This window comes from Pseudophryne corroboree, chromosome 5 (assembly GCF_028390025.1).
Source record: "Pseudophryne corroboree isolate aPseCor3 chromosome 5, aPseCor3.hap2, whole genome shotgun sequence".
Taxonomy (NCBI): Eukaryota; Metazoa; Chordata; class Amphibia; order Anura; family Myobatrachidae; genus Pseudophryne; species Pseudophryne corroboree.
The window spans coordinates 407,798,759-407,813,345 of NC_086448.1; the positions used below are offsets into that span (position 1 = coordinate 407,798,759).

At 47.1% G+C, this 14,587-nt stretch overlaps 1 protein-coding gene across 3 annotated transcripts in view; it reads right to left on the minus strand.

The window, feature by feature from the left end:
- The window catches only part of CCT5 (chaperonin containing TCP1 subunit 5), a 187,837-nt gene that overhangs the window by 35,928 nt on the left and 137,322 nt on the right, over positions 1-14,587 (minus strand). For all 3 annotated transcript variants that reach the window (XM_063922762.1, XM_063922761.1, XM_063922760.1), the window contains exon 10: positions 11,853-12,033. In XM_063922762.1, the coding sequence (XP_063778832.1) occupies positions 11,853-12,033 (181 nt within the window). The remainder of the gene's footprint in view (positions 1-11,852; positions 12,034-14,587) is intronic.

The following is a 14,587-nucleotide window of genomic DNA, read 5'->3' on the forward strand; positions in this document are numbered from 1 at the left end:
GACTTCTGGGTGAAGTCCCCACTCTCCCGGGTGGAGGTCGTGTCTGCTGAGGAAGTCTGCTTCCCAGTTGTCCACTCCCGGAATGAATACTGCTGACAGTGCTATCACATGATTTTCCACCCAGCGAAGAATCCTTGCAGCTTCTGCCATTGCCCTTCTGCTTCTTGTGTCACCCTGTCTGTTTACGTGGGTGACTGCCGTGATGTTGTCCGAATGGATCAACTCCGGGTGACCTTGAAGCAGAGGTCTTGCTGAGCTTAGAGCATTGTAAATGGCCCTTAGCTTCAGGATATTTATGTGAAGTGATGTCTCCAGGCTTGACCATAAGCTCTGGAAATTCCTTCCCTGTGTGACTGCTCCCCAGCCTCGCAGGCTGGCATCCGTGGTCACCAGGACCCAGTCCTGAATGTGCGGCCCTCTAGAAGATGAGCACTCTGCAACCACCACAGGAGAGACACCCTTGTGCTTGGTGACAGGGTTATCCGCTGATGCATCTGAAGATGCGACCCAGACCATTTGTCCAGCAGGTCCCACTGGAAAGTTCTTGCGTGGAATCTGCCGCATGGGATTGCTTCATAGGAAGCCACCATTTTTTTCCAGAACCATCTCATTGATGAACTGAGACTTGGCTTGGTTATAGGAGGTTCCCGACTAGCTCGGATAACTCCCTGACTTTCTCCTCCGGGAGAAACACCTTTTTCTGAACTGTGTCCAGGATCATCCCTAAGAACAGAAGACGAGTTGTCAGAATCAGCTGCGATTTTGGAATATTGAGAATCCAATCGTGCTGCCGCAACACTACCTGAGATAGTGCTACACCGACCTCCAACTGTTCCCTGGATCTTACCCTTATCAGGGAATCGTCCAAGTAAGGGATAACTAAAATTCCCTTCCTTTGAAGGAGTATCATCATTTCGGCCATTACTTTGGTAAAGACCCGGGGTGCCGTGGACCATCCATACGGCAGCGTCTGAAACTGATAGTGACAGTTCTGTACCATAAACCTGAGGTACCCTTGGTGAGAAGGGTAAATTGGGACATGAAGGTAAGCATCCTTGATGTACCGAGATATCATGTAGTCCTCTTCTTCCAGGTTCGCAATCACTGCTCTGAGTGACTCAATCTTGAATTTGAACCTCTGTATGTAAGTGTTCAAAGATTTTAGATTTAGAATCGGTCTCACCGAGCCGTCCGGCTTCGGTACCACAACAGTGTGGAATAATACCCCGTTCCCTGTTGCAGGAGGGGTATCTTGATTATCACCTGCTGGGAATACAGCTTGTGAATGGCTTCCAAAACTGTCTCACTGTCAGGAGACATCGGTAAAGCCGACTTTAGGAAACGGCGAGGGGGAGACGTCTCGAATTCCAATTTGTACCCCTGAGATATCACCTGAAGGATCCAGGGGTCTACTTGCGAGGGAGTCCACTGCGCGCTGAAATTCATTGAGACGGGCCCCCACCGTGCCTGATTCTGCTTGTAAAGCCCCAGCGTCATACTGAGGGCTTGGCAGAGGCGGGAGAGGGTTTCTGTTCCTGGGAACTGGCTGATTTCTGCAGCCTTTTTCCTCTCCCTCTGTCACGGGGCAGAAATGAGGAACCTTTTGCCCGCTTGCCCACGAAAAGACTGCGCCTGATAATACGGCATCTTCTCATGTTGAGAGGCGACCTGGGGTACAAACGTGGATTTCCCAGCTGTTGCCGTGGCCACCAGGTCTGAAAGACCGACCCCAAATAACTCCTCCCCTTAATAAGGCAATACTTTCAAATGCCGTTTGGAATCCGCATCACCTGACCACTGTCGTGTCCATAACCCTCTACTGGTAGAAATGGACAACGCACTTAGACTTGATGCCAGTCGGCAAATATTCCGCTGTGCATCACGCATATATAGAAATGCATCTTTTAAATGCTCTATAGGCAATAATATACTGTCCCTATCTAGGGTATCAATATTTTCAGTCAGGGAATCAGACCACGCCAACCCAGCACTGCACATCCAGGCTGAGGCGATTGCTGGTCGCAGTATAACACCAGTATGTGTGTAAATACCTTTTAGGATGCCCTCCTGCTTTCTATCAGCAGGATCCTTAAGGGCGGCCATCTCAGGAGAGGGTAGAGCCCTTGTTCTTACAAGCGTGTGAGCGCTTTATCCACCCTAGGGGGTGTTTCCCAACGCACCCTAACCTCTGGCGGGAAAGGATATAATGCCAATAACATTTTAGAAATTATCAGTTATCGGGGGAAAACCACGCATCATCACACACCTCATTTAATTTCTCAGATTCAGGAAAACTACAGGTAGTTTTTCCTCACCGAACATAATACCCCTTTTTGGTGGTACTCGTATTATCAGAAATGTGTAAAACATTTTTCATTGCCTCAATCATGTAACGTGTGGCCCTACTGGAAGTCACATTTGTCTCTTCACCGTCGACACTGGAGTCAGTATCCGTGTCGGCGTCTATATCTGCCATCTGAGGTAACGGGCGCTTTAGAGCCCCTGACGGCCTATGAGACGTCTGGACAGGCACAAGCTGAGTAGCCGGCTGTCTCATGTCAACCACTGTCTTTTATACAGAGCTGACACGGTTACGTAATTCCTTCCAACAGTTCATCCACTCAGGTGTCGACCCCCTAAGGGGTGACATCACTATTACAGGCAATCTGCTCCATCTCCACATCATTTTTCTCCTCATACATGTCGACACAAACGTACCGACATACAGCACACACACAGGGAATGCTCTGATAGAGGACAGGACCCCACTAGCCCTTTGGGGAGACAGAGGGAGAGTTTGCCAGCACACACCAGAGCGCTCTATATATATATACAGGGATAACCTTATATAAGTGTTTTTCCCCTTATAGCTGCTGTATCTTTAATACTGCGCGTAATTAGGGCCCCCCTTCTCTTTTTTAACCCTTTCTGTAGTGTAGTGACTGCAGGGGAGAGCCAGGGAGCTTCCCTCCAACGGAGCTGTGAGGGAAAATGGCGCCAGTGTGCTGAGGAGATAAGGCCGCCGATAAGGGGGCGGAGCCTATCTCCCGTTTTTCTGTGTATTCTGGCAGGGGTTAAATTCATCCATATAGCCCAGGAGCTATATGTGATGCATTTTTTGCCATCCAAGGTGTTTTTATTGCGTCTCAGGGCGCCCCCCCCAGTGCCCTGCACCCTCAGTGACCGGAGTGTGAAGTGTGCTGAGAGCAATGGCGCACAGCTGCAGTGCTGTGCGCTACCTTGTTGAAGACAGGACGTCTTCTGCCGCCGATTTTCCGGACCTCTTCTGTCTTCTGGCTCTGTAAGGGGGCCGGCGGCGCGGCTCTGGGACCCATCCATGGCTGGGCCTGTGATCATCCCTCTGGAGCTAATGTCCAGTAGCCTAAGAAGCCCAATCCACTCTGCACGCAGGTGAGTTCGCTTCTTCTCCCCTTAGTCCCTCGATGCAGTGAGCCTGTTGCCAGCAGGTCTCACTGAAAATAAAAAACCTAAAACTAAACTTTTCACTAAGCAGCTCAGGAGAGCCACCTAGTGTGCACCCTTCTCGTTCGGGCACAAAAATCTAACCGAGGCTTGGAGGAGGGTCATAGGGGGAGGAGCCAGTGCACACCAGGTAGTTCTAAAGCTTTACTTTTGTGCACAGTCTCCTGCGGAGCCACTATTCCCCATGGTCCTTACGGAGTCCCCAGCATCCACTTAGGACGTTAGAGAAATAAGAATTTACTTACTGATAATTCTATTTCTCGTAGTCCTAAGTGGATGCTGGGGACTCCGTAAGGACCATGGGGAATAGCGGCTCCGCAGGAGACTGGGCACAAAAGTAAAGCTTTAGGACTACCTGGTGTGCACTGGCTCCTCCCCCTATGACCCTCCTCCAAGCCTCAGTTAGGATACTGTGCCCGGACGAGCGTACACAATAAGGAAGGATTTTGAATCCCGGGTTAGACTCATACCAGCCACACCAATCACACCGTACAACCTGTGATCTGAACCCAGTTAACAGCATGATAACAGAGGAGCCTCTGAAAAGATGGCTCAACAATAATAACCCGATTTTTGTAACAATAACTATGTACAAGTATTGCAGACAATCCGCACTTGGGATGGGCGCCCAGCATCCACTACGGACTACGAGAAATAGAATTATCGGTAAGTAAATTCTTATTTTCTCCGACGTCCTAGTGGATGCTGGGAACTCCGTAAGGACCATGGGGATTATACCAAAGCTCCCAAACGGGCGGGAGAGTGCGGATGACTCTGCAGCACCGAATGAGAGAACTCCAGGTCCTCCTCAGCCAGGGTATCAAATTTGTAGAATTTAGCAAACGTGTTTGCCCCTGACCAAGTAGCTGCTCGGCAAAGTTGTAAAGCTGAGACCCCTCGGGCAGCCGCCCAAGATGAGCCCACCTTCTTTGTGGAATGGGCTTTTACAGATTTTGGCTGTGGCAGGCCTGCCACAGAATGTGCAAGCTGAATTGCACTACAAATCCAACGAGCAATAGTCTGCTTAGAAGCAGGAGCACCCAGCTTGTTGGGTGCATACAGGATAAACAGCGAGTCAGATTTTCTGACTCCAGCCGTCCTGGAAACATATTTTCAGGGCCCTGACTACGTCCAGCAACTTGGAGTCCTCCAAGTCCCTAGTAGCCGCAGGTACCACAATAGGCTGGTTCAAGTGAAACGCTGAAACCACCTTAGGGAGAAATTGAGGACGAGTCCTCAATTCTGCCCTGTCCGTATGAAAAATTAGGTAAGGGCTTTTATAGGATATAGCTGCCAATTCTGAGACACGCCTGGCTGAAGCCAGGGCCAACAGCATTACCACTTTCCATGTGAGATATTTTAAGTCCACAGTGGTGAGTGGTTCAAACCAATGTGATTTTAGGAACCCCAAAACTACATTGAGATCCCAAGGTGCCACTGGAGGCACAAAAGGAGGCTGTATATGCAGTACCCCTTTGACAAACGTCTGAACTTCAGGAAATGAAGCCAGTTCTTTCTGGAAGAAAATCGACAGGGCCGAAATTTGAACCTTAATGGACCCTAATTTTAGGCCCATAGACAGTCCTGTTTGCAGGAAACGACCCAGTTGAAATTCCTCTGTAGGGGCCTTCCTGGCCTCGCACCACGCAACATATTTACGCCAAATACGGTGATAATGCTGTACGGTTACATCCTTCCTGGCTTTGATCAGGGTAGGGATGACTTCATCCGGAATGCCTTTTTCCTTCAGGATCCGGCGTTCAACCGCCATGCCGTCAAGCGCAGCCGCGGTAAGTCTTGGAACAGACAGGGTCCCTGCTGGAGCAGGTCCTTTCTTAGAGGTAGAGGCCACGGGTCCTTTGTGAGCATCTCTTGAAGTTCCGGGTACCAAGTCCTTCTTTGCCAATCCGGAGCCACGAGTATAGTCCTTACTCCTCTCCTTCTTATGATTCTCAGTACCTTGGGTATGAGAGGCAGAGGAGGGAACACATACACTGACTGGTACACCCACGGTGTAACCAGAGCGTCCACAGCTATTGCCTGAGGGTCCCTTGACCTGGCGCAATACCTGTCTAGTTTTTTGTTGAGGCGGGACGCCATCATGTCCACCTTTGGTTGTTCACAATCATGTGGAAGACTTCTGGGTGAAGTCCCCACTCTCCCGGGTGGAGGTCGTGTCTGCTGAGGAAGTCTGCTTCCCAGTTGTCCACTCCCGGAATGAACACTGCTGACAGTGCTATCACATGATTTTCCGCCCAGCGAAGAATCCTTGCAACTTCTGTCATTGCCCTCCTGCTTCTTGTGCCGCACTGTCTGTTTACGTGGGCGACTGCCGTGATGTTGTCTGACTGGATCAGCACCGGCTGACCTTGAAGCAGAGGTCTTGCTAGGCTTAGAGCATTGTAGATGGCCCTTAGCTCCAGGATATTTATGTGAAGTGATGTCTCCAGGCTTGACCACAAGCCCTGGAAATTCCTTCCCTGTATGACTGCTCCCCAGCCTCTGCAACCACCACAGGAGAGACACCCTTGTCCTTGGTGACAAGATTATCCGCCGATGCATCTGAAGATGCGACCCGGACCATTTGTCTAGCAGATCCCACTGGAAAGTTCTTGCGTGGAATCTGCCGAATGGGATTGCTTCGTAATAAGCCACCATCTTCCCAGGACCCTTGTGCATTGATGCACTGAGACTTGGCCTGGTTTTAGGAGATTTCTGACTAGTTCGAAAAACTCCCTGGCTTTCTCCTCCGGGAGAAACACCTTTTTCTGGACTGTGTCCAGGATCATCCCTAGGAATAGAAGTCGTGTCGTCGGGATCAGCTGCGATTTTGGAATATTGAGAATCCAACCGTGCTGGCGCAGCACTATCTGAGATAGTGCTACTCCGACTTCCAACTGTTCCCTGGATCTTGCCCTTATCAGGAGATCGTCCAAGTAAGGGATAACTAAAACTCCCTTCCTTCGAAGGAGTATCATCATTTCGGCCATTACCTTGGTAAAGACCCGGGGTGCCGTGGACAATCCAAACGGCAGCGTCTGAAACGGATAGTGACAGTTCTGTACCACAAACCTGAGGTACCCTTGGTGAGAAGGGTAAATTGGGACATGTAGGTAAGCATCTTTGATGTCCAGAGACACCATATAGTCCCCTTCTTCCAGGTTTGCAATCACTGCTCTGAGTGACTCCATCTTGAATTTGAACCTTTGTATTTAAGTGTTCAAGGATTTCAGATTTAAATTAAGTCTCACCGAGCCGTCCGGCTTCAGTACCACAAACAGCGTGGAATAATACCCCTTTCCCTGTTGTAGGAGGGGTACCTTGATTATCACCTGCTGGGAATACAGCTTGTGAATGGCTTCTGCTGCAGCCTTTTTCCTCTCCCTCTGCGACGGGGCAGAAATGAGGAGTCTTTTGCCCGCTTGCCCTTATGGGGCCTAAAGGACTGCGCCTGATAATACGGCGTCTTATGTTGAGAAGCTACCTGGGGTAAAAATGTGGATTTCCCAGCCGTTGCCGTGGCCACCAGGTCTGTTAGACCTACCCCAAATAACTCCTCCCTTTTATAAGGCAATACTTCCATATTCCTTTTGGAATCAGCATCACCTGACCACTGTCTTGTCCATAACCCTCTTCTGGCAGAAATGGACAGCGCACTAACTCTTGATGCCAGTCGGCAAATATCCCTCTGTGCATCACGCATCTATAAAAATGCATCTTTTAAATGCTCTATAGTCAGTAATATACTGTCCCTATCCAGGGTATCAATATCGTCAGTCAGGGAATCCGACCAAGCCACCCCAGCACTGCACATCCAGGCTGAGGCGATTGCTGGTCGCAGTATCACACCCGTGTGAGTGTATATACATTTTTAGGATATTTTCCTGCTTTCTGTCAGCAGGTTCCTTAAGGGCGGCCGTATCAGGAGACGGCAGTGCCACCTGTTTAGACAAGCGTGTGAGCGCTTTATCCACCCTAGAGGGTGTTTCCCAACGTGCCCTATCCTCTGGCGGGAAGGGGTATGATGCTAATAATTTTTTAGGAATTAACAGTTTTTATCGGGGGAAACCCACGCATCATCACACACTTCATTTAATTCCTCAGATGCAGGAAAAACTACCGGCAGTTTTTTCTCACCCAACATAATACCCTTTTTAGTGGTACTGGTATTATCAGAAATATGTAAAACATTTTCCATAGCCTCAATCATGTAACGAGTGGCCCAACTGGAAGTCACATTCGTCTCTTAATCGTCGACACTGGAGTCAGTATCCGTGTCGGCGTCTGTATCTGCCATCTGAGGTAACGGGCGTTTTAGAGCCCCTGATGGCTTTTGAGACACCTGGACAGGCACAGGCTGAGTAGCCGGCTGTCTCATGTCATCAATCTTTTGTAAAGAGCTGACACGGTCACGTAATTCCTTCCATAAGCTCAGCCACTCAGGTGTCGACTCCCTAGGGGGTGACATCTCCATTAAAGGCAATTGCTCCGCCTCCACACCATTTTCCTCCTCATAACACACAATCGTACCGACACACAGCACACACACAGGGAATGCTCTGATAGAGGACAGGACCCCACTAGCCCTTTGGGGAGACAGAGGGAGAGTATGCCAGCACACACCAGATATATATAGATATATATATAGAGATATATATATATATATATATATATATATATATATATATATATATATATAGAGATATATATATATATATATATATATATATATATATATATATATATATATATATATATATATATATATATATATATATATATATATATACATACATACATACATACACAGGGATAACCTTATAGAAGTGTTTTTCCCCTTATAGCTGCTGTTTTATTAATACTGCGCCTAATTAGTGCCCCCCTCTCTTTTTTAACCCCTTTCTGTAGTGTAGTAACTGCAGGGGAGAGCCAGGGAGCTTCCCTCCAACGGAGCTGTGAGAAAATGGCGCCAGTGTGCTGAGGAGATAGGCTCCGCCCCTTTTTCGCGGACTTTTCTCCCGCATTTTTATGGATTCTGGCAGGGGTTAAAATACATCCATATAGCCCTGGGGGTTATATGTGATGTATGTTTGCCAGCCAAGGTGTTTTTATTGCTGCTCAGGGCGCCCCCCCCCCCCCAGCGCCCTGCACCCTCAGTGACTGCAGTGTGAGGTGTGTATGAGGAGCAATGGCGCACAGCTGCAGTGCTGTGCGCTACCTTGGTTAAGACTGATGTCTTCTGCCGCCGATTTTTCCGGACCTCTTCTTGCTTCTGGCTCTGTAAGGGGGCCGGCGGCGCGGCTCTGGGACCGAGCTCCGAGGCTGGTCCTGTGTTCGGTCCCTCTGGAGCTAATGGTGTTCAGTAGCCTAAGAAGCCCAATCCACTCTGCACGCAGGTGAGTTCGCTTCTTCTCCCCTTAGTCCCTCGATGCAGTGAGCCTGTTGCCAGCAGGTCTCACTGAAAATAAAAAACCTAAAACTAAACTTTCACTAAGAAGCTCAGGAGAGCCCCTAGTGTGCACCCTTCTCGGCCGGGCACAAAAATCTAACTGAGGCTTGGAGGAGGGTCATAGGGGGAGGAGCCAGTGCACACCAGGTAGTCCTAAAGCTTTACTTTTGTGCCCAGTCTCCTGCGGAGCCGCTATTCCCAATGGTCCTTACGGAGTTCCCAGCATCCACTAGGACGTCAGAGAAAACCTAATTATATACTTTCTTTCTAGAAGCTCAGGAGAGCCCCTAGTGTGCATCCAACCTCGGCCGGGCACAAAATCTAACCGAGGCTTGGAGGAGGGTCATAGTGGGAGGAGCCAGTGCACACCAGGTGACCTAAAAGCTTTCTTTAGTTGTGCCCAGTCTCCTGCGGAGCCGCTATTCCCCATGGTCCTTTCGGAGTTCCCAGCATCCACTAGGACGTCAGAGAAATATATATACAATTACACTCACTGCGCCAATTATCGTGCCCCCCTCTGTTTTGCCCTCTGTAACCGTGTTCAGCAGGGGAGAGTCCGGGGAGCCAGCTTCTCTGCAGTGTGCTGTGGAGAAAATGGCGCTGGTTAGTGCTGGAGGATCAAGCCCTGCCCCCTCAGCAGCGGGCTTCGGTCCCGCTCAAATTATTTATACTGGTGGGTTTTTTTTTTTTTTAATATACCGCCTCCGCAGTATATAATCCATCTGCCAGTGTCCCTTGAGGTTAATATTGCTGCCCAGGGCGCAGCCCCTGCGCCCTTACAGTGCCCGCTGTGTGTGTATGTGTGGGAGCAATGGCACGCAGCGTTACCTCAGTGAAGATCTGAAGTCTTATGCCACCTTTGAAGTCTTCTTTCTTCTCAATACTCACCCGGCTTCTATCTTCCGGCTCTGCGAGGACGACGGCGGCGCGGCTCCGGGACGAACGGCGAGGGTGAGACCTGCGTTCTGACCCTCTGGAGCTAATGGTGTCCAGTAGCCTAAGAAGCAGAGCCTATCATTTAAGTAGGTCTGCTTCTCTCCCCTCAGTCCCACGATGCAGGGAGCCTGTTGCCAGCAGTGCTCCCTGAAAATAAAAAACCTAACAAAAGTCTTTTACAGAGAAACTCAGTAGAGCTCCCCTGCAGTGCACCCAGTCTCCTCTGGGCACAGGATCTAACTGAGGTCTGGAGGAGGGGCATAGAGGGAGGAGCCAGTGCACACCCATTCTAAAGTCTTTAGAGAGCCCATGTCTCTTGCGGAGCCCGTCTATACCCCATGGTCCTTACGGAGTCCCCAGCATCCTCTACGACGTAAGAGAAAAAGGGTTAATTGCACTTTTTTTTCTTGTACCCCTTTATGAGCCTTAAATGCTCATTTTTAGGTGAGGGAACCACAATTTGTTACAGAATCTGAAAAATCCATCTGGATTTTAAAAAAAAATACGGTACTGTTTTTGTTTATTCTATCACCTACTGGTGTATGTATGTAAAAATTGGGTGTTGTCGGAGCGCTTTGATCTATTTTTCCCATCTCTATAATTTATCTGTCTAGTTTTCTGGTGCAAGGGGATATGCACTGTGAATTATAGATTTTAGCTGCACCATTGACCACTTCTTTGCGCCGATTCTCAAAAATTCTATTATCTTTTAACATCAACCAACCAATAGTAATTCCGGAGTTAACAGAAGATTCTGGAACTTTGGATGTGGTACGCGCACTACGCGTTTATGTATCCCGAGCGTCTACAGTTCGTAAGACAGGTACATTGTTTGTTCTCTATGATGCTGCCAAGATGGGTTGGTCAGCTTCCAAGCAGACCTTATCCAAATGGATTAAACTGACCATACGTCAGGCTTACCTTCATGCTAGGCTACAGCCGCCTACATCAGTAACAGCTCATTCCACACGTTCTGTGGGAACTTCTTGGGCAGCAGGTCGTGGGGCTTCTACGACGCAGCTTTGCCGTGCGGCTACATGGTCATCAGTGCACACGTTTGTGCGCTTTTATACGTTTGTGGCATCAGCATCTGGCTTTGGCCGCCTAGTGTTACAGGTGCCAAAACGCTCTCCCGCCCAAGGGGGAAACTTTGGTACGTCCGAAGAGTACTCCAGTGACCCCTACTGGATGAAAAAAAAAAAAATAGGATTTTGGGACTTACCAGGTAAATCCTTTTCTTTAAATCCATAGGGGGCACTGGACGCCCACCCAGAGCAGTTTCTTATGGTAACACATTCTCACAGAATTGTTCAAAGGTTCAAGTTATATCAGTTATGGTGTCAACTGTTTAGTTGTCAGTTACGTTATGTGTCAACTTTATTGTTGTCCGTTTTGTTGTAATGTTATATGTAATACTCCATTGTTCATCCTCTCTATCGCTCCTGTTCGGCTCAGTAAAAAAACCTGAGGTATTCTGGAGTATGGAGGGGAGGAGAGCTACTAAATTTAAATATTCAGGGCCTGTCCTGCTAAAGCCGTCCATATCCCAACAGTACTCCAGTGCCCCTTATGGATTCAAAGAAAAGGATTTACCTGATAAGTACCAAAATCCTATTTTTATTCCTTTACTAAACTAAAATGCTCCCAGACAGCTATTACTGATGTAGTCAGAGTATTAATATGTGAAATATTCTATTCAGAAATCAGTGATAATACCAGGTCATCAGAAAGCTTGAAGGAAAAAGGGTAGTTGACATTTAATCTTAACAGGCTAGTTTTGTTTGTTATTGCTAAAAACTTAGCAGAGCTTTCTATATTGCGTTGTTAAGACGAAAAGTTACAATTGAATAGTTTCATGCAACACATTAATCTAAAGGGGGGGGGGGGGGGGGTGACCAAACAAACAAAACAGAAATTCGTAATAGTTAACTTCAGAATTAGCGAATACAGAAATAAGGTCAGAAAAAAATATCTTATAGCTCACCATTGGTGCCCTTTTGCAAGCAGTCAATGCCAAGTGCAGGGTTCTTTTCTTTAACTTGCTTTGCACGTACTTCAGTCATGTTCTGAATAGGGTTTCTACCGCTGTTCTCAGCAAGTGACATCGGAATAGTTTCTAAAGCATCAGCAAAAGCTCTCATAGCATATTGCTCCAAGGATGGACACTAAACAGGGGAGGTAAAAAAAAAAAAAAAAAAAAAAAGTTTAAACAATAAGCTTATCTCTATCTCTCTCATATTATATATATATATATATATATATATATATATATATATATATATATATATATATCTATATATATCTATATATATATATATATATATAGACAATAAGAGGCGGCACTCAGCAGACTTGTGATGCAAAATCAAAAAAGTGTAATAGGTACGGTCAACGTTTCGGGGACCACCTCCCCGTCTTCAGGACAAGTGTACAGTGATAGACAAACATATTTATAACAATGAACTTACCCCCCTGATCAGTTTCCCCGCCAGCGTCCTCCACGGCCGCGTCTCCCGCGCTCCCAGCCCGGCGTCCACAGCGCACCACCTGATCCAGACCATGTGATGCGGAAGTGACGTCACGGCACCTGGCCGGTCCGCGTTACCATGGTGACCCTGTATACAATAACATACAAGCACATACATAGGTTATCAGCCTGGGTCATATAGCGTTTCTCAGTGCATCAGGTCCTCTAGGGACAGTGCTCTATTCATAAAATATATTAAAAGATGATAAGTAAACATATACAGTGGCAACGTGACCCATATAATTCTTAAGATCCCAGACAGGGAATTACATACATATACATAAAAATGCATGACCAATCAAGGCTGATAGCCCCTATATCTCACTCATAATGACCTATAAAGAGAGGTAATAAAACGTGCATCCTAACAGTGCAGACTAAGTTAAAAAGTAAAGAATAAACGTACGCAATGTACGATTTCTGGCAGCCTAAGTTATTCATACCGGCTATCATCGACTTCACCTATATCAGGGTACTATATCTTTTCTTCTACCGCAGCTGTCCGACATTGCTGTCAGACTTATCTTACATTATTTTTAGATACGTATGAAGCACCTATATCTTCTTGTTATTCATAGAAAGTTAATCAGCCCCAGGCTCTCGTTCAGCCCCCCTGGTTTTATTGTGTTTAGCCTATGGATCCACATAGACTCCAGTTGTAGGAGCTGTTTGCCCCTATTACCGCCCCGTTGTGATGCTGGGACATGATCTATTATTCTATGTTTAAATGTGGCCATCCCATGCTTGAATTCCAAAAAATGGCGTGCCACAGGTTGCTCTCCACTCCCTGACGCCAGGGCATTCCTGATGGCTTGTCTGTGTTGCGCCATCCTTATTTTAAATTGACACTCCGTCTTGCCAATGTAGTAACGCCCGCAAGGGCAAATGATGGCATATACTACAAATTTAGAACTGCACGTAAGTGGCCATTTTATCGGGAATTTTTTACCACTAAAAGGATGGGAGATGCTATCCCCAGGGGACATGTGTGAACAGGTCGTGCATCCTGTACATTTAAAACATCCGTTTTTACGTGTCAAAAAATTAGTAGGAATGATCTTTAACTTTGACAAGTCTGTCTTCACTACTATGTCCCTAATGCTTCTCCCTCTCGTGTAGCTTGGCATTAGGCGTTTATCATGGAATATTTTCAATTCTGGGTCAGTAGACACCAGGGGCCACAGGGCCTTGACTTTCTTGTTAACGGAGTCACTCTTCACATTATATTCGTTGACCCATGGGATAACACCAGATTTTTCTTTATGAGTGTGGGCCTGTAACAGGCCCACACTCATAAAGAAAAATCTGGTGTTATCCCATGGGTCAACGAATATAATGTGAAGAGTGACTCCGTTAACAAGAAAGTCAAGGCCCTGTGGCCCCTGGTGTCTACTGACCCAGAATTGAAAATATTCCATGATAAACGCCTAATGCCAAGCTACACGAGAGGGAGAAGCATTAGGGACATAGTAGTGAAGACAGACTTGTCAAAGTTAAAGATCATTCCTACTAATTTTTTGACACGTAAAAACGGATGTTTTAAATGTACAGGATGCACGACCTGTTCACACATGTCCCCTGGGGATAGCATCTCCCATCCTTTTAGTGGTAAAAAATTCCCGATAAAATGGCCACTTACGTGCAGTTCTAAATTTGTAGTATATGCCATCATTTGCCCTTGCGGGCGTTACTACATTGGCAAGACGGAGTGTCAATTTAAAATAAGGATGGCGCAACACAGACAAGCCATCAGGAATGCCCTGGCGTCAGGGAGTGGAGAGCAACCTGTGGCACGCCATTTTTTGGAATTCAAGCATGGGATGGCCACATTTAAACATAGAATAATAGATCATGTCCCAGCATCACAACGGGGCGGTAATAGGGGCAAACAGCTCCTACAACTGGAGTCTATGTGGATCCATAGGCTAAACACAATAAAACCAGGGGGGCTGAACGAGAGCCTGGGGCTGATTAACTTTCTATGAATAACAAGAAGATATAGGTGCTTCATACGTATCTAAAAATAATGTAAGATAAGTCTGACAGCAATGTCGGACAGCTGCGGTAGAAGAAAAGATATAGTACCCTGATATAGGTGAAGTCGATGATAGCCGGTATGAATAACTTAGGCTGCCAGAAATCGTACATTGCGTACGTTTATTCTTTACTTTTTAACTTAGTCTGCACTGTTA